General features: G+C 59.1%; 2 protein-coding genes across 4 annotated transcripts; both read right to left on the minus strand.

Moving 5' to 3' along the window:
* Nucleotides 1–565: 565 nt before the first annotated feature.
* On the minus strand, nucleotides 566–1,900 carry GP1BB (glycoprotein Ib platelet subunit beta). Its single transcript, XM_010330559.3, has 2 exons — nucleotides 1,730–1,900; nucleotides 566–1,452 (listed from the first exon to the last, which is right to left on the minus strand). The coding sequence occupies exons 1-2, from the start codon at nucleotides 1,800–1,802 to the stop codon at nucleotides 848–850; spliced, it is 678 nt and encodes a 225-aa protein (XP_010328861.2). The 5' UTR covers nucleotides 1,803–1,900; the 3' UTR covers nucleotides 566–847.
* Nucleotides 1,901–1,987: 87 nt separating this feature from the next.
* Nucleotides 1,988–10,738, minus strand: SEPTIN5 (septin 5). 3 transcript variants are annotated; one of them, XM_039462427.2, is made up of 12 exons: nucleotides 10,579–10,738; nucleotides 10,413–10,423; nucleotides 5,572–5,668; nucleotides 5,382–5,468; nucleotides 5,035–5,158; nucleotides 4,818–4,952; nucleotides 4,603–4,720; nucleotides 4,400–4,501; nucleotides 3,540–3,636; nucleotides 3,319–3,454; nucleotides 2,965–3,067; nucleotides 1,988–2,885 (listed from the first exon to the last, which is right to left on the minus strand). In XM_039462427.2, the coding sequence occupies exons 1-12, from the start codon at nucleotides 10,619–10,621 to the stop codon at nucleotides 2,829–2,831; spliced, it is 1,110 nt and encodes a 369-aa protein (XP_039318361.1). In that variant the 5' UTR covers nucleotides 10,622–10,738; the 3' UTR covers nucleotides 1,988–2,828. The 3 variants fall into 3 exon arrangements, with proteins under 3 accessions (XP_039318361.1, XP_074247469.1, XP_010328811.1); XM_074391368.1 differs by lacking the exons at nucleotides 10,413–10,423; nucleotides 10,579–10,738 and adding an exon at nucleotides 6,692–7,970; XM_010330509.3 differs by lacking the exons at nucleotides 10,413–10,423; nucleotides 10,579–10,738 and adding an exon at nucleotides 6,451–6,626.
* Nucleotides 10,739–25,132: the final 14,394 nt, after the last annotated feature.

Consider the following 25,132-nt stretch of genomic DNA (forward strand, 5'->3'; position numbering starts at 1 on the left):
GCGTCCTCACCATTCCCACAGCGTCCTCACCGTCCCCGCAGCGTCCTCACCGTCCCCGCAGCGTCCTCACCGTCCCCGCAGCGTCCTCACCGTCCCCACAGCGTCCTCACCGTCCCCGCAGCGTCCTCACCGTCCCCGCAGTGTCCTCACCATCCCCACAGCGTCCTCACCATCCCCACAGTGTCCTCACCGTCCCCGCAACGTCCTCACCGTCCCCACAGCGTCCTCACCACCCCCGCAGCGTCCCCGCAGCATCCTCGCCACCCCCACAGCATCCTCACCGTCCCCACAGTGTCCTCACTGTCCCCGCAGCGTCCTCACCACCCCCACAGCGTCTTCACCGCCCCCACAGAGTCCTTGCCGTCCCCCAAGCGTTGTCACCTAGCACGTCTCTCATGCCTTCCCACGTGGCCTTTTGGGAGTGTGTCTGGAAGGGGGAGTTCGCCCACCGGCCCCTGTCTGCCCCTGACGTGGGAAGGGGCATATGAGGATGTGCTTGTGTCCCCTTGAACGCCTTTTCCTGAGCTTGGCGAGGGGAATTTCCAGGTCAGTCGGACAGAGAAGGCCCGATCAGAAGGATTTATTCAGCACCAGAGTTTGGAGGAAGAACCAGGGTCTGGACCGCATTGTGCCCCACGGTCCTCCGAAGCCTGGAGGTGCGGGTTCGCCTCCCTCGGGGTAAAGTGGGCAGGAGTTCTGCCCCACGTGGGTCTGGGCCTGCAGGTGGGGCGGGTCTGAGGGATTGGGCAGCGGAGGAGGCCGAGGCGGGTCCAGGTTGGCGCGAGGGCTCCTTGGGCAGGGTCCTGTCGAGTTTGCAGGCCCGCGTTGCTCAGCGCCGGGTCTGTCCTCAGGACGCGCCGGTTCCAGCCGACTCGTCCACCAGCGGGACGGTCAGCGACAGCGGGGACGCGGCGCGAGCGCGGATGCGCAGCCTCCGCAGGCGGCACAGGAGCAGCGCCAGCAGCAGCGCGTGCAGCAGCCCCAGGCCCAGCAGCGCGAGCTGCGCCGCCAGCGCCCCCGAGCAGAGCGAGCCGGGAGCGCAAGCGGCGCGCAGCTCGTCCTCCGCCAGGTAGGGCAGCAGGCGGCCGCGCAGCGCTGGGGGCGCCACGCAGCGCAGGTCGCGGTAGGGGGCACGCTCGGGGCGGCCGGCCAGCCAGGCGCGCAGCGGAACCAGGTGGCAGTCGCAGCGCCAGGGGTTGGCGCCCAGGTGTGCGGCGCGCAGCGCGGGCAGCGCGTCCAGCAGCCCCGGCGGCAGCGCCGTCAGGTTGTTGCCGGTCAGCACCAGCTCGGTTGTGTCGACAGGGAAGGCGGTCGGCAGCGAGGCCCAAGTCAGCCCGCGGCGCCCGCAGTCCACTAGCGTCCCCGCGCAGCTACAGGGCGCCGGGCAACCTGCGGCCGGGCGGCTCGGCGGCGCCAGCAGCAAGAGCAGTAAGCTCAGCGCCCCGCGCGGCCCTGCAAGGGAAGGCCGCAGTGAGCCGGGGAGTCAGCGGGGCGCCTGGACGACGTCTCTGAGCGCCCAGAGCGTCGGCCCGGCTCCATCCAGCCCCCTGATGCCCGGCGTCCCGGTAGCCTGCCAGCCTCTCTACCCTGACCACCCCTGTACGCTGGCTAGAAGTGCCCTCTAAGTCTGATCCAAGTCTCTCCCTGCTGCAAAGGACCAGGGTGCCTCTCAACCCGGATCGGCCTAGGGAGCAGCCGGGGTGGGGGCCCAACCAGACTCCAGACTCACCAGAGCCCATGGCGAGAGGACGGCGGCCCGGCTTGCTCTGGAGCGAGAGGCGTAGGAGGGAGAGCCGACCCATGAGGCCGCCCCGCCCCCGCAGGGTCCCGGCACGCCCGCACCCACCACAGTGCCGCGGCCGGGCCAGAAATAGCCCAGACCCGCGCCGCAGCGGCAGATAGCGCGCTATCGTCGGAGGCCGAGGCCGCCCGGGTTTCCGCTCCCACCCGCTTTCAGGGGCACACGGAGCACTCGGACACCTACTGCGACGTTCACCAATATTGTTCTCCTGTCACCAGGACAGGTTGCGGCATTCACAACGGAACGAAACGGAAAATCGTGTGGCGGGAAAGGATCATGCGGGTGGGAAGATGGGGAGGCCGAGGCTCGGGATCCCGGCACACGACTGTGGTGCTGGGAGGAGAGGCCTCGGGCGAGGGCAGTGGACGGCACCGAGAGTTGCCAGGAGGTGGCTCCGCGCCCAGTGCCCCTGGGGCCCCCCAGGTCGGGCATGGCTGTAGAGAAGGGGTGTAGGCGGTCACGCCCGCCCTCCTCACAGCCTCTGACCTCCTTATGTCTGGAGGGCTCCCATTTGATTCAGCCCAATCCTGCCCGCTGGGCTCCTCCGAGGCTAAGGGAAGACCCTGCCCGCCTCGACGGAAAATGGGGTCTCAGCACTCGCTGGGTGACCCGTGGGAGCAGGCAAAGGAGGGCTTCCAAGTCCGTTCTGCAGCTCTGGGGCAGAGAACAGACCCTGGACCCTGGGAATCAGTTTCCCTCTTCTGCCTTGGTTTGCCTGCCTGCCAGAGCAGGGCCTGCAGTTTGGGCGCTGTGACCTCCCGGGACGAGGGAGGAGCAAGAGAGGCGGATCTCTGAAGTCCTGCCCAACTTCGCTCCAGATCCCCCAAGGCCAGAGAGGGCCAGCTGGGAGGGGGCCATGCCAGGCCCCTTGGAAGCAGATACGAATGGCCTGGGAGGGGGTGGTGCTGAAAATAAATTAGGGTCAGCTGGGGGCTGTGGCCCCGCGTCTCCGGGTCGGGAACAGTCCGGTCTAGGGTCCAGGGGTGGGAGGGCGTCCCGGAGACGGACGGTGTGTCCGCGGCGAGCGTCACTGGTCCTGCATCTGCTGCTTCATTCTCTGCAGCATCTCCTGCATGCGCCTCAGCTGTGGGCGGAGACAACGGGGCGGGTGAGCAGCACCGCCGAGGTGCATCCCTGCCGCCCGCCCCTGCCGCCCCACACACCTCCTCATCCTTCATCCTGATGAGCTTCTCAGTCTCGGCATCCGGGGTGGGCAGCGGCAGAATCGGGATGGGGCTCTCCATGCGGCTGTCCTGGGTCAGTTTGCTGGAGGGGAGGGATGGGCGGGGCGACGCTGCTGAGAGGCTCAGCGTGGGCCGGCGATGCCCGGCCCATCCCCGCCACTGCCGAGGCCCTGCCCTCCGGAGCCCTCACAGCCCTTGACTGGCTCTAGGGAGGCCAGGCTCTGGGGGACCGATTTGGGGAATGGAGCGAGATTCAAGTCTGGGTGGGTTGGCAGGACCTGCCCTCAGTTACGGAGACGTGGGCGGGGCCTGGCTCGCGGCGGCGGCGCGCACCTGGTCATCTGCTGGATGCAGTGCGCGCGGTAGTTCTCGTAGTGCACGTCGCACGTCACGTCCTTGAGGTCGTGCATATGCGTGCGGATGAGCATGTTGCGCAGCTTCACGAAGTCGCAGTGCGCCTGGTTCTCCACTGCAGGGTGGGAGTGGGCAGTGGGCGGGCGCCGGCCTGGGACAGCCTTCCCACCCCAGACCTGGTACCCCAAGACTCCACTCACCCTCCACGATCCCCCAGGGGTACAGTCGGCCCCGGACCCGCTGCCCCTTGGCCTCCACCACCGTGTTGCTGCCTATAACAGCGAAGGGAGCGCTCTCCTGGAGGGAGGAGGGGAAAGGGCTCACACCAGTTCAGCGTAATTGCGGGGTTAGTGATGGGAAAGGGGCATGGGCCCTCAGCTCCTGGGGCACCCCTCCAGCATTACCATCAACGACCTCTCTTCAAAGAGATCCTGGCATTGCCCCTTTCTGGCCGATCTGGCTGGAGCCAGAGCCCATGTGGCTCACATTCCAGGGCCTTACCAGGCTATGGCCCAACCATGCATGCTCCGTCCCTCCCTCATCAAGATCACTCGATCCAGCTGCCCCTTCCTTCTCCAGGGCTGAGCCTATGTCTCCTCATGCTGATGCCCTTGCCCTGGTGGCCACCTGCCCCTGGCATGGTCTCCATTATCACCACCACTCTAGATGCTGGGGCACTCAAAGCTACCAACTCTGGAGCGCAGAAATCTGGGAGCCAGGGTGTGCCACTAGACCAGGCCCTTCCTTGGGTGGTGAGCCATGGGAAGATGGTCAGGGCTGGGGTCCCGGCCCACTGCTGCACTTCTGGATTTGAGCAAGTGCTCCATACCTGCCAGGCATCATGCGGGGCCCACATGACCCACCTCAGCCAGGCAAAGACATGACCTTTACCCTGCAGCCCTGGATGAAGTACAGGCCCTCTACTCTTAGAGCAAATGACTCTTGCCCCAACCAGGCTGACCTGGCCCTCCTTCAGTAGGCTGGGTGTGAAGGAGACAGGTCCTCTGGTTCTGCCCCTCACCACCTCCGTCCCTCTTCCCCCACCAGTCTGCATGTTCACCTTCAGTTCCCGGTCCTGCTGCTTGAAGTCCTCATCCTCGTCCGAGTCACACTCAGGGAACTGGTAGACATGGATCCCGAACTTGTCAATCTCCTCCCTGATCTGTGGTGGGGGAAGGGCTGTCAGATTTGAGGCTGGCCAAGTCCCCCTGGCACTCTCAGCCCCAGGGTCCTGGCCAGGCCCCTGTGTGGCAGCAGGCTTACCCGCTCCTTCAGCTTCCGGATCTCACTTGGGACGAGACAGTCAGCTTTGGCGATGAGAGGGACGATGTTGACCTTCTCATGCAACGCCTTCATGAAACCCACGTCCACCGGCCGCAGCCTGCCGAGACCAGCCAGGGGTGGGCATGGGCACAGCCAGGGGGACATATCGCAGGGGGTGGTGCGCTCCCACGTCTGGCCCCAGGACAGCCACGCACCCATGTCCGAAGGGGGAGATGAAGTACAGGCAGCAGTGCACCCGGTTGTCCTGGATGTTCTTTCGGTTGAGGCCGCTCTCATCCCGGAAGTACTGCTCAAACTGCTGGTCCACATAGTCGGTGATGGGCTTCCAGCTGTGGGCAGGGAGGAGCGTGAGGCCAGGCCTGGAGTGCTGTGGCTGCCTAGGCAGGGCCTTTCTCAGCAGGCCTCGCTCACCACTCGGTATTGTTGACGGCATCCCCGAATCCCGGCGTGTCCACGATGGTGAGCTTCAGCTTGACGCCTTTCTCTTCAATGTCCACTGTGTGTTTTAGAATCTCCACCGTCTGGCTGATGCGCTCTATGGGGAAGGGGCCACTGGAGGGGCCTTTCCAACACTCAGCCCTTCACCTTCGGCAGCCAGGACCCTTTTCCTGATCCATCTTGGTGCCTCAGCCCTACCCCCGGGGCACCCACACTGTGAAACAGAACAGTGGGAGCTGGACCTGGAAGGGGGAGCCCTTGGAGGGGTTCCACGGCAGGGAGCTGGGGATCAGTGCCAGGACCTTCCGGAGGCCACTTACCCTCCGCACTGAGCAGCTTCCGGTCTTTGTACAAGTCGGTCAGGAAGAGGCTGTGGACCAGTGTAGACTTCCCCAGGCCCGACTCACCTGCACAGGAACAGAGGAGTTGGGTTAGGTCTGGGGCTCCAGTGACTAGAGCGTGGCTGGCTAGGGACCCCAGCCACTCCCCCGAGGAGTGCGGCCCACTCACCAGCCACCATGAGGGTGAAGTCGAAGCCCTTCTTCACCGACTTCCGGTGCACCTGGTTGGGCAGTGTGGCGAAGCCCACGTACTGCTTGTCAATGTCCTGGGGGCAGCAGGGTGGGGCAGGTTAGGGACACACAGTTTTCTCCAGGAAGTCCAATGCCGTCTCTTACCAAATGCAGGATGAAGAGACAGCAGAGGTACAGTTACCAGGGCGGGGCATTTTGTTGGCAAAAATGAGGGTAGGGCCCGTGGGCAAAGTCCTGGAGGTGAGAAGACAGGCGAGGGGGTGGCAAGAGAAAACACCCCTGCCCCAAACTCAAGGAGGGCTCTGCGGGGACGGAGACTGTCTGTCCTGGGGGAGATGTCAGGCCGCCGCAGCCACAGGCCGTGTCCTCCCTCCTTGCGCAGAGGGCAGCAGGCTTGGGACCCCTGGGACACACTCGAGGCCCTCCACAAGCTGGAGAAGCTCAGGGCCTTGACACTCACCCTCCGGAGAGTGCCAAGGGGCGGGAGGCCCCGCCTGGCCGGGATCCAGCCGCGGGGGCGGCGGCAGCGGCGGCGCGGAGCAGAGCCTATTTATAGACGGCGGAGCGGAGCCTTCCCTGCCCGCGCGCCCAGCCCCCGCAGACCCTTGGGGCCCCTGAAGGGGTCCCACGGCCGCGTTCTCCGCCCCGTTTTAGGGACCCAGAAAGTGAGGCCTGGACAGGCCACCACGTCGCCCACCCTGGGGCCGTGGACCCCTGAGGCCTCTGCAGAGGGCAGGGCTGAGCCGAGGCGCTGGCGGGCCGTGGCGCGCGGGGACGGGGAGCCCTTGGTGGCCCCTGCCGCGTCCCGGAGCCCGCGGGGTCACAGACCCACGTTCCGCCCTCTCCGCACACGCACCTTGAGCCGCCTCTGGGCCTGGGTCCGCGGCGACAGCAGCTGCTCCACCAGGCGATCCTGGGGCGCTGCCAGCGAGTCCATCGCGGCGACCCCCGTGGGCCCGCGCTCGCACCCCAGGTCTGGTCAGGCCGCCAGAGCCCGGCGGCGGCGAGGTACCCCGGCTCGGCTCTGCTTTAGGCCGCGTTCTCCTCCCCGTTTTGCGCACGCGGCGAGTGAGGCCTGGACAGGGCGCGTCGCCCACCGCGGGGGCCATCGACCCCCGCGGCCGCCCGAGCCATCCCCGTGACTGGGCGGACGGGCCCCGAGCTGTGGCGGCGTCGCAGCCCGGCCAGGCCCCGCTCCCGCACCCAAGCCAGAGGCGGGGCGTCGCGGGCGCCCGAGGAACGCGCGGCGGGGGGCGGCAGAGACGGCCCCGCCCGCCGTCGCCGGGAAACGGTCGCCTGGAAATTGGGCCGCGGGCGGAGCCACCCGAAGGCGGCTGCGGAGGGCAGGGCCGAGCCGAGGCGCGGACGGGCCGTGGCTGGCGTGGACCGGGAGCCCCGCCGCGCCCCCGAGGCCTCAGTCCGGGCTCCGGGACGGCAGGAGGGGACGACCGGGTCCCGCACGCGGGCCGGGGCGGGGAGTAGGTGGCGGCCGCGCGTCCGGCCCCCAGAGGTGCTGCGCGGCTTCCGCCCGCCAGAGGGAGCCGGAGGCCGCTCCCGGGACCCACGCGCAACCGCGCGGGAACCCGCCCCGTGCAGGGCCCGCAGCCTTCTCGCAAACTAGCCCGAAAACCTCCCGGCGACGTCCCGGCGCCCCAGTTGCCCACAGACAGGCCGCGCTCTGCACCCCTCACCTCCGCAGCCCTGCTTGAGGCTGACCTCTTCAGTGCGTGCGCGTGTGCCTGCGTGTGTGTGTGCGTGCGTGATTGTGAGCGCGCGTTTGTGCGTGTGCCTCCCTGCGGGTTCGGGTGCGGGTATGCGTGCATGTGTGCGTGCGTGCGTGCATTGGGTATGTGCGTGTGCGCGCGGATATGGGTGTGTGCGTGCGTGTCTGGGGAACTCTTCCCAATGTGGCGCCCCAAGACATTCAGGGAACCGGAGGAGGGCAGAACCCACCTCTCTTGTGAGGTCCAGCCCGGCCCACCCCCCTAGGAGGCTTAGGGTGGCTGGAAGGGGAGAAAAGGGGAGCCGGAAGGGAAGCCCCCGCCAGCCTGCTGAAAACAGGCGGCCACCCATGCCACGCCCTGCAGCCCTCAAGTGGACCTGCCCTCAGAGACGGGGATGGGGGTGGGATGGGGCCCATCTCCCGCTGGCTTCAGTGGACACTCCCTTGCCCTCTGAGCTTCCTCACCAGCGCTGACCCACGGGATTGGAGGGAGTGGGAGCTCCTGCCAGCTGGGCCTCCCTCCTGTGTGGTCACTCCAGGGAATGTGGGCCACCCACCTCCCCACCTCCAGGACCCCAGTAGAATCCTAACAGGCCAGTCCAGCAGTGGAAGACATGAGGCCTGGAAAGGTTCAAGGGTAGGACTGGAGAGGCCAAGCCCCTGTATATTAGAACATTAGAAGCTGGAGGCCCCAAACCCCCACCCCCACCCCCATCAGTTCTCCCTTAGGCTCTCTAGGCCCAGGGACCTCCTCCCTTCCCCATCCAGGCCCTGTTCTGGCTGTGGTCCTGGAAGCCGCTGGCACCTGGGGAGGAGGCGTAGGCCCACAGCTGGGAACAGGAGAGCCTTTCATCCCAGGGAAAGGGGCTGGCTACAGGCCCCCCAGCTATGCCAGCGCATCCCTCAGTGCTTGCTGCCAGAATGCGTCCTCACTGGCCCCAACCCTCCGTGGCCCTGACCTGCAGGAAGCTTCTGGGCTGAGTCCCACCCAGCTTCCACCTGAGGGTCCACACTTTGAAGCCCAGCACCCACCCAGACAGGCTGGCATCTCAGGCGCAGGGCATCTCCAGGAAGAGAGACAGCCCTGTGCCTAGGCTCAGGCTAGGAGGTGTCTAACAGTGTGACTCTCAGACTGTCTGCCTCAGTTTCTCCATTGGTAAGGCACAGCCTCTGGGGAGGCCCAGGTCAGGAGGGCAAGAATCTCACTCTCAAAAGTTCAACCTGCCTGCCCTGCCACCCACTGGGGCCCAGTCAGGGCCTGTGGATTCCCTGGGGGAGCCTCAAGGAAGGGGCCCTACCTGCCACTCCCTTTCTCTGGTCCCCGAGTCACAAAAGATACTCCCAGGGCTTCCTGAGCCATATGACACAGCTGCACCTACCTCCTCCCGAAGCCTGAGCCTCTCAGGCACTTCCATTCTTAGAATCACCCGAGTCAGCTCTGGGAGCAGCAGCTGGAGCCAAGAAAGCCCCAGTGCTGCCTGTGAGGAGGCGGGGACACAGGGCGGTGACGGAGCTCCCCCAGTGCCTCTACGGCCCCTTTTCAAAGAGCAAAAATGATGCTGGGACAGGCTGAGGCTCAATGACAACAGTGGTAGCAGGGAAGCTGCGGAGTGCTTCCAGCTCCCCCAGACCCACTGGCAGCCCCAAACACCTGGCCCGGCTCCTGCTCTGGGGCTCCCTCCCTTGGCCGCACAGTGCCTTCTACCTCTGGGCTTGGAGGCCTGGGATGGGGTGAGGTGGACTTCCAGCTGACCTCAAAGGATGGGCACCTCAGCAGGAGGGGGTCCCCACCCTGCAGCCATGGGTAAGAGAACCCGGATGCACTGAAAAACAGCGGCTGGAGCCCAGGGTCTCGGAGTGCCCTTGGGTCAAGCTGGGAACACCTGCAGGCCCAGGAGAAGCCTCAGGGGCCTGGCCTCTGGGGTCTCTCAGCCTCAGCCCCTCCCGTCTCCCTCAAACAATAGCCCGGCACATGTGTCCCTGCATCTCAGGCTTTGTCTGACCTGCTGTGATGGGGAAGCAGCTCCCAGCCTGGCTCCCCAAGGAGCCCCTCCCAGAGAGCCTCAGATACCTCTGGGTGGGGTGTGTCCCTTCCAGGAGACTGGCGTGGATCAGCCAGTGACTCCCCAGCTCCCGGCACCCCCTGCCCAGCCCTCCTGCCCTGCCTGCTGCACCCTAGGCCAGGACTCTGGAGTCCCACTCAGCATCCATGGCTCCTAGGAAACTCCATCCCTGATAGGGGCTGCCAATGCCATGCTGGTGCCAGGATTGGGCTCTTTTCTCCTCCAAAGATGGCTGAACTCATGCCAGAGAGGCCACCAGCAAGGTTCCCCAGACCCTCCAGCCCCCCTGGTTACCAGCTCCCACCCCGCTCCAGGGGTCTCACAGTATTGTTTAACCCTGAGCTGGGCTGGGTTTTCACACGGGTACCTGGGCCAGCCTCCTGACCAGTCCTGCTTTCCTGGAGGGTGGGGCCCAGGCCAACCCTTTTGGAAAGCCACAACCCTATTTGAACCCACTGGGTCCGAGAACCCATTCTGGGCAGAGAGAATGACTCAGACCAGGCCTTGGGGGTTCCTCATCTGGGGAAGAGGTCCTGCCACAGACCAGAACACTCAAATTCGTGTTTGGGGAGGGAGCGGGGCACGAAGGTGCAGCGGAGGCGGGTGTGACCAGAGGCCCGCCACTGTGGGGGTGCTCAGGGACTGTGCTGGCTGCTGGAGCCTCAGTCCCCTCCCCCAGCGTGGCCTGCCAAGACCGTGGCCTCACCCAGGACCCCCAGCCCATGACCTACAGACCAGGTCAGCAGGAGGTGCTGGTGCTGGCCCTGTGGAAGAGGGATACTCGGCCCATCCCCCCATCCTGGAGAGGGGGGCAAGGTCCCTGCTGTGCGGGTCAGGGGAGGCCAGGGGCCCCACTCCTCCCCTCTTCAGCCCCAGGCGCGGCGGCACTGCCCGGCTAACAATCGGTGATCGCGACAGGGCCGGGTGACGGCCGGCGGGGGCGGGGTCGCGTCTGGGCGCCCGCGGCGCTGGTGCCACAATGGGTGACAGCCGGCGGGGTCTCGCGGCTGGGGAACGGCGGCGCGCACGTACCTGCTTGTCCTCTGCGGGGTCGGGATCGGGGTCGAGTCCGGGTCCGGGTCCGGGTCCGAGCGGGTCCGAGCCGGAGGGCGGGGGAGAGACGGAGAGACACGGTGAGAGGCGCGCGGACGGCGGGGACAAAGGCGCGCGCGGGCACGCGGGCGGGCGCCGGGCTCACCTGGGGTCGCCAGCTTGCTTTTGTACCGCAGGCCTGTGCTCATGGTGGCCGCTGGCGGGGGACGTGCGGGGCGGGCGCGCGGGCGGGGCGCGGCGACAAGCGGCGGAGGCCGAGGCCGGGCTGCGGGGTGAGCGGCCCCTCCGCGCCGCCGCCGCCGCCCGCCCCGCCCGCGCGCCCGGCAGCCAATCGGCGCCCGCCGCGCCCACGCGCGACCCGGCGCGGCCCGGGGGGGCGGGAACCCAGGCCCCCCTCCATGGACCCGCGCTCGCGGCCTCGGGGCTACGCCCTCGTCTCCCGCAGCCCTGGCGGCTCCCGGGTCCACCCGACCAGACCTGCGCCGCCCCGGCCCTGCACTGCTGTTCCGGGTGGCCTCCTCCGCGCCGCCTCCCGGGTGCTCCAGCCCAGGCCCAGCCCGCGCTCCCTCCGCCCTCGCTGGGACCCGGGTCCACGCCGGGCCTCGGGCCATCAGTCTGGTGGCCCTTCTCTAAAGCTGCCCTGGGTTTCTGAGTCAGATCCTGCACGCTCCGCCCCGCCCCGCCGAGATCGCGGTGGACTCGGAGGCGCTGGCTTAGGCAGGGATGGTCTTGGCGAGGCTGGCCAGTGCCCAGCCCCGCCCCTGCTGACCGCTGGGTGCTGTGCCAACCTGCTCTGCCAGCAGGCGTACCTGGCAGGCTGCAGGGTGGGATCGGGTCTGCCTGGAGCATTCCCACAGCCTATGGGTCAGCAGAGAAGGGGGCGCAGAGCTGGAGTGAGACGGTCAGGGCCGGTCCTGCCCCACATCTCAGCTCACTTCACAAATGATCCCATTTTAGAGCCCAGGAAAAGAGAGGCCGGACCATTGCGCAAAGGCCTGTGGCCTGCAGAGAAGGCTTGTAGGGGACTGGGGGGCACTGTGAAGGTAGGGCCAGAGCCTGCACCCCATTTACAGAGGAGGAAGTTCAGGCCCTAGTCTTCAGTGAGCCGACCAGACTCAGTGGCTGAGGGCAGGTTTTTCCAGTCATTTGCGTCGCTATCACATTCCCAGGTGTCCTCCGCCTGGATCTCCCTTAAGTGTTCCCAGGCGTCACCTCTGAAGGCTTTGGGACTGTCAGGCTTGGGATCATCACCTCCCCAGGCGAGGACCCCCTTGGATGGAGATGTCTCCTGTACCCCTTATGGGCAGTAGCTCCACAGCCAGGGAACTCACCTCTGCTCTCCACCCCTCCTGTGCCCCTTGGTCCCTTCCCTGGCCCCTGGGCTCCCTGGGTGGAGGGGGGTGTCGCTAGGGCCTTTCCATCTCTAAATCAGCAGCACCCGGCACAGAGCTGTTTGCTCAGTAAGTGAAAAATTCACGTAGGCCGAGTCTTTGTTCCACAGTCCTTGCTTTGCCGCATTCTGTATCAGAGCCCCCTCGACCATGACCCTCCTCCAGGCCTAGAACTCTAAGCAGTGGCTTTAAAAAAAAAAAAAAAATATATATATATATATATATATATATAGCACCAAAGATATATATATCGCACCAAAGAGGTGTGATATAATGTATGATGTGTATATATATATATATATATATATACATCATACATTATATCCATCATACATTATATCGCACCTCTTTGGAATCTGAGGCTGCTTCTCATAATCAGACCCATTTATATTTTTGGAGCAAAACATATGAGTTTTCAGGCGAACTGGAAGAAATGATGTAAATCATGGCGCATCAGCTCAGGTCCAGCGTTGCCATTGAGTTTTGAAAACTTTTATGTTTCTGAGCTTTGGAGAATTTGGAATTTCAATAAAGAAATGTGTGTCAGGGTCAGGAGATCAAGATCATCGTGGCTAACACAGTGAAATCCCGTCTCTACTAAAAATACAAAAAAAAAATTAGCTGAGCATGGTAGCATATGCCTGTAATCCCAGCTACTCGGGAGGCTGAGGCTGGAGAATCTCTTGAACCTGGGAGGCAGGGGTTGCAGTGAGCCGAGATTGTGCCTCTGCACTCCAGCCTGGGCAACAGAATGAGGCTCTGTCTCAAAAGAAAAGAAAAGAAAAGAAAAAAGAAATGTGTGTATGTGGGGTAGGGGCACTGAAGGGACCACGTAGGACTTCTGGGCACAGACAGGACTTTTTGGAAAGAATTGGAAGATGATGATGGCTGTTCGGCACGTGCTGACCCATGTAAGCCTGTGCTCTTGGAGGCAAAGGAGGAGAGACCGAAGCCCTGCCCAGGGCGAGGCACGTGGCCTGTGAGCCTGTGAAAGGGACCAGCTCAGTGCGGCTCCCCATGGATCAGGTGGGGGGGCAGCTCTGGGCAGCCTGGGGTTAAGGGGTTTGAACTTGGCCTTGGCGCAGGTGCACAGCAGGTCAAGGGCATAGGTCAGACAAAGGGTGGGAGGTGGACACGTACAGGAGTAACAGGTTTTAAAACAAATCTGAAGATAGAAGCCAAGAAGGATGAGCAATAAACATAATATAACATAAACCGCATAAACATCATATTCGAAAAAAACAAAAAAAAAAAAATTAAGGTAAGTCTGTCGAAATTACTTGCAGAAATCCAGTTAGCTTGGAGACCCGTGTTTAAGGGAGAGCCAGCGTGGAGGTTCACGGGCTATACAGGACTGGGAGCCACTCCCTGGAAGAGCAAAGTGATCTTTGCTCCATGGGTGGCCCTGGATCAGGGCCTCATGTGAAATGGCTGGGCTATGAGGAGGGGGTGCTGTCTCCCTTACCCTGGGACTTTGGTCACCATGACTGTGAGTTCAGGGACAGCCCGAGTCCCTCGACAGTCAATGAGGCAGCACCCTGTCTAGCTCGGAGGCCTGTTGGCGGCCAAGTGTCTGCAGGGAACATTTCTGAAGTCAGGAAAATGGATCATGAGGGCATCAGTCAGCAGATGCGTCTCCAGTCCTGCCGGGTGACGCTCTCGGTTGCTGGCCACAACCACGGAGGCCGACCGTCCAGTGAAACACTTATTAGGCTCCTATTCACCAAAAAGCCACGCGGGCAGGTCTAGTGGCTCACGCCTCCCATTGCAGCACTTTGGGGGGCCCAGGTGGGAGGATGGCTTAAGGCCAAGAGTTTAAGACCAGTCTAGGCAAGAATGTGAGACGCTCTTTCTCCAAAAATAAAAAATAAAAACATTAGCTGGCGGTGGTGGCATGAGCCTATCGTCTCAGCTACTCAGGAGGCTGAGGCCAGAGGCTCGCTTGAGCCTGGGAGTTTGTGGCTACATGCAGTGAGCCATGATGGTGCCACCGCATTCCAGCCTGGGCAAGAGTGAGACCCTCTCTCTCACAAAACAAAACGAAACGAAACAACCCAAGCCTTGGGGCTATGGCTGATGTCAGGGGGCTGGAGCCACAGGGCAGGGGTCTGAACACATGCACACTGACCTCTCTAAGATGCCATGGCTTGGAAGAAAACTGCCTGCCCACGTGGGTGTTGCCCACGTAGGTGTTTGCATCCACTTTCCCAGCAAGCAGAGGAAGTGCTGGCTGCCGTACAAAAAGAAGTAAATAAAGCACTCCTGCGTGAAAAAAAAAAAAATGCTATTTTTTAATTCATAAGGAAAAGAAGTTAATGAATTTAAAGAATACGCTACACCAAGAAAAATCTGTTCAACCAACTTGGGCTACAAATAGCTTGACTCTTTTCAGAAAAAAAAAACCTCTTAGTGAAGAAATTCTCCAGAGGCCGCATTTGAACCATGCTGGGTGGGCTTCCCTCAGCACACAGCGGAGTGAGCGCCGCAGGGCAGGCGCCTGGAGAAGGATGGAGCTGGGGGGAGGTGGCAAACGGGGAGGCCATGAAAGAAGAAGGCACCTGCCATCGGCACCTGGGAGCAGGTCGTGTGGGTGACAGGCTTTACAGGGGGAACAGTTTGCTCCAGGTGACACAAGTCCCCACACCCTCAAGCCTGCCACCTGCAGGTAGGGCTGAGGCCACCGTTGACAGATTCCAGATAGTTCAGTCCATCTGAGGCCGAGGATGAGGGCAGAGGCCAAGATGCATGCAGGGGTCAGGTGTCTGAGAGCCCACAGGCTTACCTGCACAGCCGACTCAGCAACCCTGACCTGTGCTGGGAATGGGGTGCTTTTTCACCCCGAGTAGAAGTAGGAAGCGGAGGTCGGGGTGCAGTGGAGATCTCCCTAAGACTAGACAGCTGAGACTAGAACCCAGGACCATGGAGCCCAGGCCTGACTCCTAGTCTAGAACCCAGAGGTCTCTGACTTGGTCACAGCCCGGCCAGGGACTGTCCCCATCAGGCAGCGGCTGGAAGTCTCAGCTCACATCCCTTCTGTCCCCTGAATTCACCAGCAACCTAATGGGGCCTGATGACCCTCCTGACTCCGGCATTTTTCTTTTCTTTTTTTTTTTTTTTTTGAGACGGAGTTTCGCTCTTGTTACCCAGGCTGGAGTGCAATGGCGCGATCTCGGCTCACCGCAACCTCCGCCTCCTGGGTTCAGGCAATTCTCCTGCCTCAGCCTCCTGAGTAGCTGGGATTACAGGCACGAGCCACCATGCCCAGCTAATTTTTTGTATTTTTAGTAGAGACGGGGTTTCACCATGTTGACCAGGATGGGCTCGATCTCTTGACCTCGTGATCCACCCGCCTCGGCCTCCCAAAGTGCTGGGATTACAGGCTTGAGCCACCGCGCGCAGCTCGACTCCAGCATTTTTCTACTGCTCTCGTGCTCCTGTTCCTGCTGTTTCTGGAGCCCGCGTCCAGCCAACCCTGTGAGATTTGAACCCGCCCCCAGCACCTGGGGGCTCCAAGGCAGGCAGTGTGATCTGTAGCTTCATGCCCCTGCACCTTGGCGCTAGTGTGTCCCCTGCCTGGGCTGTCCTTCTCCAGCGCTGCCAACCCAGGAGCAGCGTCTCCAGTCCTCCAGGCCCACCGTGCCCTGCGCCTGCCTCCCTTCTGCAGGATGCAGTCTGGCGGGCAGCCGACTCCTGAATGGCTCCCTGGCCCCCGAACTCAGCCCCTGTCTGGCACCTGGGAAGCTCAGCAGCATCAGCTCCCACTGAGTGGTGGCACAGGGTGCCAGGCCCAGCGTCACAGGGTGGGTAAGGAGGGCCTGGCTAAAGAGCAGGGCTCTGGGGAGATTCAGACTGCATGTTCTGAATCCCAAAACTCCTGGCTGCAGAGGGGTGCTTGTGTGCTCAGCCCAGTTCACGGGGGTGTGCGGAGACCACAAGGCTCTGTGGCGTCCTCCCTGCTCCTGAAGGCAGTGGCTGCCTCTGAGCACAAGGGGAAGTGTGTGTACTGTGAAGATTCTACTGGAGAATGTTTTCCTTGATTTCCTTGTCAGAAAAATGTAAGGGGGTCACTACACAAATCAGTCCTCATCACCGATGGGAAGACGGGCCCATTAGAAGGGCACAGAATCCACAGCAGCTGTCTCTGCCCGGAGGGTGCCGGCTGGCCCCGGTTAAAGCTGCCTATGTCTTGCAGGGGTGGACAGAACAGGGCTTCACGGGGCCTGAGCTCGGTCTGCACCAAGTCCCGGATTCCCTGGGCAGCTGGAGAGAGATCTACAAAGGGCGCCTGTGCTCCACGGCCGGGAGCCAGCCTGCGATCAAGAGCTGAGGGTCTCTGAGGGGGTGGGTCTGCAGCCACATCTAGTGGGACCTCAGAGTCTCCTGAAGGGGTCTAGGATGGCATCTGCATGAGAACGCAGTGAGCAGCCCCAGGGCAGGGACCAGGCGTGCAGTGTGACAGCCGGGTAGAGCTCCCCAGGGTAGGAGGTGGAGGGGGACCCTCCACAGGGAAGCGGCCTGAGAGGGTCATGCCCAGGGCTGCACAGGACCATCCCCAGGCTGTCGCTGTCCTGGCAGGTTCTCTGTCCTTGCTGCACTTCTGTGATTTTATGAGAAGCCGAAGGTGGAAGAATAGCAGATGAATGAAGAAATGTGAAATGGCACCGAAGCTAATATTCTCCTATGTCATGCCTCGAAACATGACCAACATCCCACGGGAGCACGCGCTTGCGAAAGGCAGAGAGCGGAGCCAGAGCGTGGTGACCTAGATCCCGAAGCTCACCCCACCCCTCCATCACGAAGAGCTCAGCGCTGGGCTCCAGGGCCTGGCTCCTGCTCTCCACCACATCCACCTCCCAGTCAGGCAAGAGAGATCTGAAAATCACTCTGGAATAAACGGGACCCTGCCGTCCCATCTTCAGGACCTCCGTCTCCTGGGTCCCAGTGCACACCCTGGCTCCCACAGGGAAGGTGGCCGCCAGAGCCCTCAACTTGACAGCCCATCACCTGGTTTCGAGGCCTCAGGTCATGGCCGTACCTGGGTGAGGACAAGGACCCCAGTCTTAGCTCATTCCCTGCCATTGTCTCCTCTCTGGCCCTCTGGACGGAGTGCCACGATGGCCGCTTCTTCCATGGAGAACGGCCAGAGCTCGGCCTGCCCCAGACTGCACAGCACACACTGCTCTGGGGGCAGGTGGTGGGGCTTGGGAGGGTGAGGGGCTGCCATCCTCAGGTGCCACGCCAGGGCTGTTGGCAAGCGGGACCTGCCTGCGTGAGGGCTCCTGCTCCCGGTTGCAGGGTGTGGCAGTGGCTCTGCCCTGTCCATTGGCCCCAGGCTGGACTCCATTTCCCATCAAACGTGTGTTGCACCCACCGTAGGCCGGAGTGACGATCGGCCCTAGGGATCCCCACTGATGGAGACAGGCACACCCTATACCAGGATGCTGCCAAAGCCCTTGCACTTGACTGGGGAAAGCATGCGACCAGTGGCCAGCCAGCTGTCACATCCGAGGCCGAAGTGGATTCCTGCCCCTCCTTGTTCCAAAGGCTCCCTTGAAAATGGTGGAGTCTTTGAGGGTCCCCTAGAGATTGGGGGAGCAGAAGGAGGCAGATCCCCCAAGGCAGGGTTGTTTTTGAAGGAAAGGAGGGGCTCCTCGTCCTCACCGGAAAGGCGAGCAGGAGGGACGAGGCTTGGCATCTCCTCCGAGGTGGCTGAGCAGGTTTCGGCCAAAGAGGGAAGCATGACCAGGTGCACCTGGGAGCTGGACGTGGGGAGACCCAAGTGGGGCCTTGCAGGACAGAGGAGTCACTCTGTCCCCTCCCCGGGGCTCTTCACAGCCACTGCAGCTGCTGGTCCGTCCTGGGTGGGTCCCGCCTCCTCTCGCCTGGTGAGCAGCTGCGTGTGGCTCCCTTGGCAGGACGGTGCCAGCGTGCCACCCAGTCCTCCCTCTAGGACTTCCCAGCCAGCAAGGGCTGCAGGCGGAGGGCACTGACAAGGGCAGGACTTGCACCTCTGGTCTGTACTGAAGCCGACAGCCCCAAATCTCACAGCGGCACAGATAGGAGGGCCCCGTACACCCAGCGTGGTGGCAGAGACACTCTTTCCTAGGGGCTTCATGGTCGGGGATCAACATGCCACAGGCCTTCATAGCCAGGAGAGCGGGGTTGGACCTTGACGGCTGTCTCAGAGGCCACAGGGGCCACCTGGAGCCCAGCAGAGGGGCCCTGGGCAGGGGCTGGCCATGGCAGGTGGGGTGGGGGAGGCATGATACGCATGGCGAGGCCCCGGTGAGCGCCTCGTTAGGCGGGTCTCCCGCTTTGGCTGCAGATCCAGCATGCCATCGGCCATGTTTGAGCCTCACTGCCAAAACGGCCTGCAAGACCTTGCCCGACTCTGGCCCAGGGTCAGGGCCCATGACTCCCAGACAGGCAGTGGTCAAACCAGGGGTCCAACCAGAGATGCCAGCGTCCTCAGAAGCCCCTGTCCCATGCCGGAGGCCAGTCATCCTGCAGCATCGGGCATGGCCCGGCTCAGTACCCCTACTCGTGCCTCAGGGGACTGTCCTGGCTCCCCTGATCCTTGAGGTTATTTTGAGAATCACAAAGAGAGACTATTATTGTCAAGAAGACAACCTGATTCAAAAATGGGCAAAGAACTTGATTTGGCCAGAGATGGGGGATGGGGGGTGGGGAGGAATTGCCGAGACCCACCTCCTCCCAGGCTCCTGGGCCCCCAGCCATCTGCAAAGACGTTTCTGAGTGCAGGCTGAACACCGGGGCCCCCACCTCTATCACTACCGCCCCATTTAAGCAAGCCAGTTGGTGGGACCTTGTTACAGCAACCTCTGCAACCAAATACAGGGTGTCGCAGTCTGTTTGGCCTGCTCTAACAAAACTCCTTAGACTGCAGGGCTTAAGCAATGAACATTTATTTCTCAAGGCTCTGGAGGCTGGAAGTCCAGATCAAAGCAATAGCAGATTTGGTGTCTGGAGAGAGAGGAGCCCACTTCATAGATGCTCATCTTTTCTCTGTAATGTCATATGGTGGCAGGTGCGAGGGTCTCTCTCAGGCCCTCTTACTATTTTCTATTTTTATTTTTGTAGCGGCAGAGTCTCACTTTGCTGCCCAGGCTGGAGTGCAGCTCACTGCAGCCTCGATCTGCTTGGCTCAAGGAATCTTCCCGTCTCAGCTTCCTGAGTAGCTGGGACTACAGGGACACACCACCTAATCTGGCTAATTAAAATAATTTTTTTTTTTTTGTACAGACAAGATCTCTCTGTGTTGCCCAGGCTGGTCTTGAACTCCTGGGCTCAAGTGATCCTCCCACCTAGGCCTCCTAAAGTGCTGGGATTATAGGCGTGAGCCACTGTGCCTGACCCCAGCCGCCTTCTTCTTTTTCTTAAATTTTTTTTTTGAGATGGAGTCTTGCTCTGTTGCCCAGGCTGGAGTGCAGTGGCTCGACCTTGGCTCACTGCAACCTCCACCTCCCGGGTTCAGGGGATTCTCCTGCCTCAGCCTCCCAAGTAGTTGAGACTACAGGTGTGCACCATCTCTGGCTAATTTTTGTATTTTAGTAGAGATGGGGTTTCACCGTGTTAGCCAGGATGGGCTCACTCTCCTGACCTTGTGATACGTCTGCCTCGGCCTCCCAAAGTGCTGTGACCTCAGTCTTCTTTTTTTTTTTTTTTTTTTTTTTTGTTGTTGTTGTTGAGACGGTGTCTTCCTTTGTCTCCCAGGCTGGAGTGCAATGGCGCCATCTTGGCTCACTGTAACCTCTGCCTCTCAGGTTCAAGTGATTCTTCTGCCTCAGCCTGCCAAGTAGCTGGGGCTACAGACAGATGCCCGCCACCACGCCCGGCTAATTTTTGTATTTTTAGTGCAGGTGGGGTTTTACCGTGTTAGCTAGGATGGTTTCGATCTCCTGACCTCCTGACCTCGTGATCCACCTGCCTTGGCCTCCCAAAGTGCTGGGATTACAGGAGTGAGCCATGAGCCAGGCTTGAGTTTGCATTTCAAGGGGCAGGAAGTTCCCTCCTGGGACCCCCTGTGGCCAGGCCCTGGGTGGGATCTGTGTGACCCCCTGTGCTCTGCTGAGGATCCCAGGACTGCCCTACATGCTGGTGCCTGGGACTATGTTGAGCATGGGGTTTTACCCAAGGAGATCTGGAGAGAGGGCTTGTGGGGTGAACGGGAGCCCAGAAGCAGAGAAGAGGGGCTGGGCCAATCCAGGCTGGGCCAGCACGTGGGCTGAGAGGGGAAGATGTACTGTGTGCAGCGGCAAAGGTGAATGGTCTGCCCCTGCCAGTGCTGGCGGCCCGTGGGACCTGGGGTGTCTCTGCCCCTACGAAACAGTACACACTCACCTGTCCACGGTGGGACTTGGCCCAGGTGATGGCTGAGGACCCTTCTAGCTCTCAAGGCTGCTGTGCCTCCCACTCAACAAAGTACAGGGAGACCAAAAGCAGCTCCTTCAAGAGGAAGGAGACCAGGGAGCGGCTAGGAAGAAGGCAAGGCTGGGATAGAGAAACTGAGGGAGCTGTGAGCAGACCAGTCCCGAGCAGGCGCAGGGCCTGGACACTCTCGTGGGGTTGGCACTTGCTGTCCCCACAGGCTGGGGATCGGGGACAACAGCTCGTTCAGAGCAGCCACCTGCGTGCTGGGGTCTGAGACCGCCCAGGTGTTTTCTTATAGCAGCGCCCAGAGAGGCGATCAGAGCCCCGGGGGGTGCAGTCAGGGCTCCTGGTTGATTTTGGAGTCAGAGCTGCACCACCTCGCCATAGTCCCTGGTTCAGGCAAGAACAGGCTATTGGAGCCATGAGGAGGAGTGTGGTGGGCCCCCTCCGCTCCCCAGAAAACCAAACAGAGGCACAACCAGGTGACTCTGCTCCGGCCTGAAATCAAGGCTGGTGCCAGACCCCCTCCCACCGGCTACCTGCACTGGGAGCTCTGCTTGGCGCTGCCCTGCCCAGGTGCACAGCCCTCCAGCCGCTGGAGTGTCAGTCTGGCTCTGTGTTTCTGTCAATGACAGATGCCATCTGTCACAGCAACTGGCCTGAACTTTATGCTGGGACTTTCATTGCTCTGTCAATGCCATGCATTTTGAAAATTCACTCAGTTGAAATGCTCTTCAAAGAAATTAACCACTTTCTGTTGTCATTTGAAAGGCTTCTGTAGCACACAGAGGAAAGGCAGCACACAGGAAAACAAAACACCCAAATTAGGTGCGAACAGTAATGAGGAAAAAGAGAAACGATCAATTTCATAACACCGCCCCCCCAACAAACCCCTCTCTTTAAAAACAGGCAGCAACATAGAAAGGCGGCAATCTGTGCTGCACAGCGGTCCGGCTTCCAGCGAATGACAGCAGAGCAGGTATGGATTGTGCCAAATGCTCAATAACTCCTTCCTCCCTCCTACCCCACCTGGGTCCCTGAGGGAGAGCCACCCTGTCTGAGGACACCTGGCCACTCCACCTGCAGAGAAGCACCTGTGAAGGGAAGGACGCCAGGGCTCTTTGTAACTGGCTCACACACCTGGACCAGAGCTTGGGCTCCTCATCTGTGCAGCGGGACAGCAGCGGAAGGTGGCTCCCTGGTGCAGTGAGGTCCAGATCAGACCGTGGGTGACGCGCTTAGTGTGGGGCCGCAGAGAAAGGGCTCCACTCTTATTGCTAAGTAGCTCTCCATGGTCCATGGATGGACCGGTGTGTTTGACCCTTTGCGCATTGAAGGACATCTGGTTGCTTCGTTTCTTCCTGTTCTGAATATGCAGGTCTTTGTGTGAACACAAGTTTTGTTTCCCTGGGATAAATGTCCAGGACTCCAGTGGCTAGGTCATATGAGAGTTGCATGTTGAGCTGTTTAAGAAACTACCAAACTGTTTCTTTTTTTTTTAATTTATTTTTTTATTGCATTTTAGGTTTTGAGGTACATGTGAAGAACATGCAAGATTGTCGCATAGGTACACACGTGGCAGTGTGATTTGCTGCCTTCCTCCCCATCACCTATATCTGGCATTTCTTCCATGCTGTCCCCCCAACTCCCCACCCACCGCTGTCCCTCCCCTATTTCCCCCCAACAGACCAGAGTGGCTGTAACATTTTACAGTCCCACTAGCAGTGTATGAGTGATCTAGTTTACCCAAATTATTACCATTGCTGTTACCATCATTTAACAGTGTCACCTTTTTAGGCCATTTTTTTATTTAAGTTTTTTTTTTTTTTTTTTTAAGACAGGGTTTCACCTTGTTGGTCAGGCTAGTCTTGAACTCCCGACCTCAGGTGATCCCCCCCCGCCTTGGCCTCCAAAGTGCTTGGATTACAGGCATGAGCCACCGCGCCCGGCCCATGTATAGAATTTTTATGCTGAGAACAACAAAATGTAGAGATATACAATATTCATTGATTAGAAGACTCAGTATTGTAAAGATGTCATTTATGCCCAAATTAATATATTCCTTTCAAATTCCTATACATCAAAATATAAAAATAGAAGCTAGATTTTTTTGGTGGTTATTCAAATAGTCATAAGACTATTGAAAAGTTTGTATGGAAAGGCAAAGGAAGTGGAATAGCTATCATTGTTATTTCAACCTACTTGCTGCAGATTGTACATCAATTTCCCTTTTTGTTTGTTTTAAATTATTCTATTGAGGTGAAATTTACATGCAGTGAAATGCACAGATCTTAAGTTCTCAATTCAATGAATTTTGACGAATATGCTTATAAACCCATGTAATCAAAACCCCAATCACAATCCTATTTTCATTACCCTTGGAAAGTTTTCTGCCCCTTCGCAGTCAATTCCCACCGTCCCACCCCCTCCCCAGCCCAGACAACTACTGACCTGTGTTCTGTAACCAGAGGTTAATTCTGCCTATTTTAGAACTTTGGATATTATATATTCAACTTCTGCAAATTAATAATAAAAAATAAGGGTACAAGTTCAGTGTCAGATATGTCCCCTGAAAATATTTTCTTGAGACAATGGTTTTTTGGTTGTTATTTTTCTTTTCTTTCTTTCTTTTTTTTTGTTTGTTTGTTTTAGACAGAATCTTACTCAGTCACCCAGGCTGGAGTGCAGTGGCTCAATCATTGCTCACTGTATACAGCCTCAGACTCCCAGGCTCAGGCAATCCTCCCACCTCAGCCTCCCCAGTAGCTAGGACCATAAGCGCCCACCACTATGCCCAGCTAATTTTTAAGTTTTTTGTAGAGACAGGGTCTTGCTCTTTTGCCCAGGTTGCTCTCAAACTCCTGGGTTCAAGCAGTCTGCCCGCCTTGGCTTCCCAAAATGCTGGGGTTACAGGAGTGAGTCACCACGCCAGTATAATTTTCATTTTAATATTATCTTTTGAGAAACAAATGTTTATAATGTTGACAATCCAATTTATCAACCTAAAAATTTTATATTTCATGCTTTTTGTGTTCTCTCCAAGAAATCTTTGCCCACTGACTCCAAGATTATGCATACATTCTTCTCAGTTTCTTCTAGAAGCTTTGCAGTTTTATTGTTACGTTTAGAACTATCATTTTATCTTGAATTAGTTATTTTTTGTTGTTGTTGTTTTGTTTTGTTTTGCGACAGAGTCTTACTTCATCACCCAGGCCAGAGTGCAGTGGCACGATCTCGGCTCACTGCAACCTTCACCTTCCAGGTTCAAGTGATTCTCGTGCCTCAGACTCCCAAGTAGCTGGGATTACAGGCATGTGCCACCACACCTGACTAATCTTTTGTATTTAGTAGAGATGGGGTTTCACCACGTTGACCAGGCTGGTCTCAAACTCCTAGCCTCACAAGTGATCCACCTGCCTTGGCCTTCCAAAGGTGCTGGGATGTTAAATACAGTGAGTTTCAAGTTTCTTTTCAAAGAATCAGTATGTCGGTATGTTCATCTCGCTTATTCTTTGTTCTCCACTTTTAAGTTTGACCTCCTTGCTCTCTTGGTCCCTTGCCCCTAGTTTCAGTAAACAGTCTTCTCCCCAGTTCTAATCAGTAGCTCACATCTGTTCCCCTGGTCACCTGCTCCATCCTGACTCACCCCGTCACCTGCTCTGACCTGAGTCACCTTTAGTTACCTGTTCTGTAACCGTCTTTCCTGCTGAAACTGCTGATACCATCACTCTGGCTCGCCCCTGCTCTCTTCAAAATAGCCAATTAGCTTAGAATTAGCTTTGATTGTGCTGTCCAACCCTAGCCAATAGGGGAATGAGACAGTAGTAGGGGCTACCTGTGTCAGGGATAAGAACCTCTTTCCCTCCCCTGTTCAGGTGTGCTCTCGCCATTGCTCCATCCGTGAGACACCCCTTTCTGTAAAAGTAAATATTGCCTTGCTGAGAAAAATTACACTCGAGTGCTATGTCTTTTGTGGCACCAAAAATTTGCTTCTAACATGGGCTTATAGGCATGAGTCGCTGTGCTCCACCTTAAATTGTTTTTTGTGTATGGTGTTAGGTGGAAGGCAAAGTTCATCCTCCCAATTTGCCTAACAGTTTTGGCACTATTTGTTTCAAATATTTGACTTTCCCCATTGAATTGCCATGACACCTTTAATGAAAATTGGCTACATGTTGTGGGTCTCTTTGTGAATGCTATTCTGTTATGAAATGGTTGTCTGTTGCTGCGTAACGACTCAAAACTTAGTGATTTAAAATAGCAATTTAATCTGACTCTCTATCGTGGTTTCTGTGGGTCAGGAATTCAGGATGTCTCCGCTGGAGAGCCCATGCAGTTCCAGACGGTGGCTAGAGCTGGAGCAACTGGCTGCACATGTTTCTTTTCATGAAGTCTTATATCATTTCTGCAGGTAGACTAGCCTGTCAACCATCTCTGCAAGTGGGCTAGCCTGGCAACCACCTGTACAGGTGGGCTAGCCTGGCAACCTGAAAGCATGGTGGCCACAAGTCTCTGTGCATAGTGCTCCAGCACCTAAGGGCAATTATCTCTTGCACCCCACCCCAGCCTCAGGCTCTGCAGCGTCAGTTCTGTGGCATTCTATGGCTTATAGGGGGATGAGATCACCGAGACACACAGGATATCAGGGTTCTGGAAGAGCATGTGGGATAGAAGGCAGTGTTGTGGCCATCTTTGAAAAATCTGTAGAATCTCATTCCTTTAAATAACTTTGGTCCATCTTTTTTCTGTCTGTCACAGACTGGATAACGAATATTGGTCTGTCTCTGGACAGCAGAGCAGGCAGCAGGAGGACTCCCCAAAGGCACAGCAGAGGCTTGAGGCCAGTGCAGACAGCAGAGAGGAGGCGGGGGCCATCCCCCGTGTGTAGCTGTGTGGCACCAGATGTGCTGTGGGAGG

Source organism: Saimiri boliviensis, chromosome 21 (genome assembly GCF_048565385.1).
Source record: "Saimiri boliviensis isolate mSaiBol1 chromosome 21, mSaiBol1.pri, whole genome shotgun sequence".
Taxonomy (NCBI): domain Eukaryota; kingdom Metazoa; phylum Chordata; class Mammalia; order Primates; family Cebidae; genus Saimiri; species Saimiri boliviensis.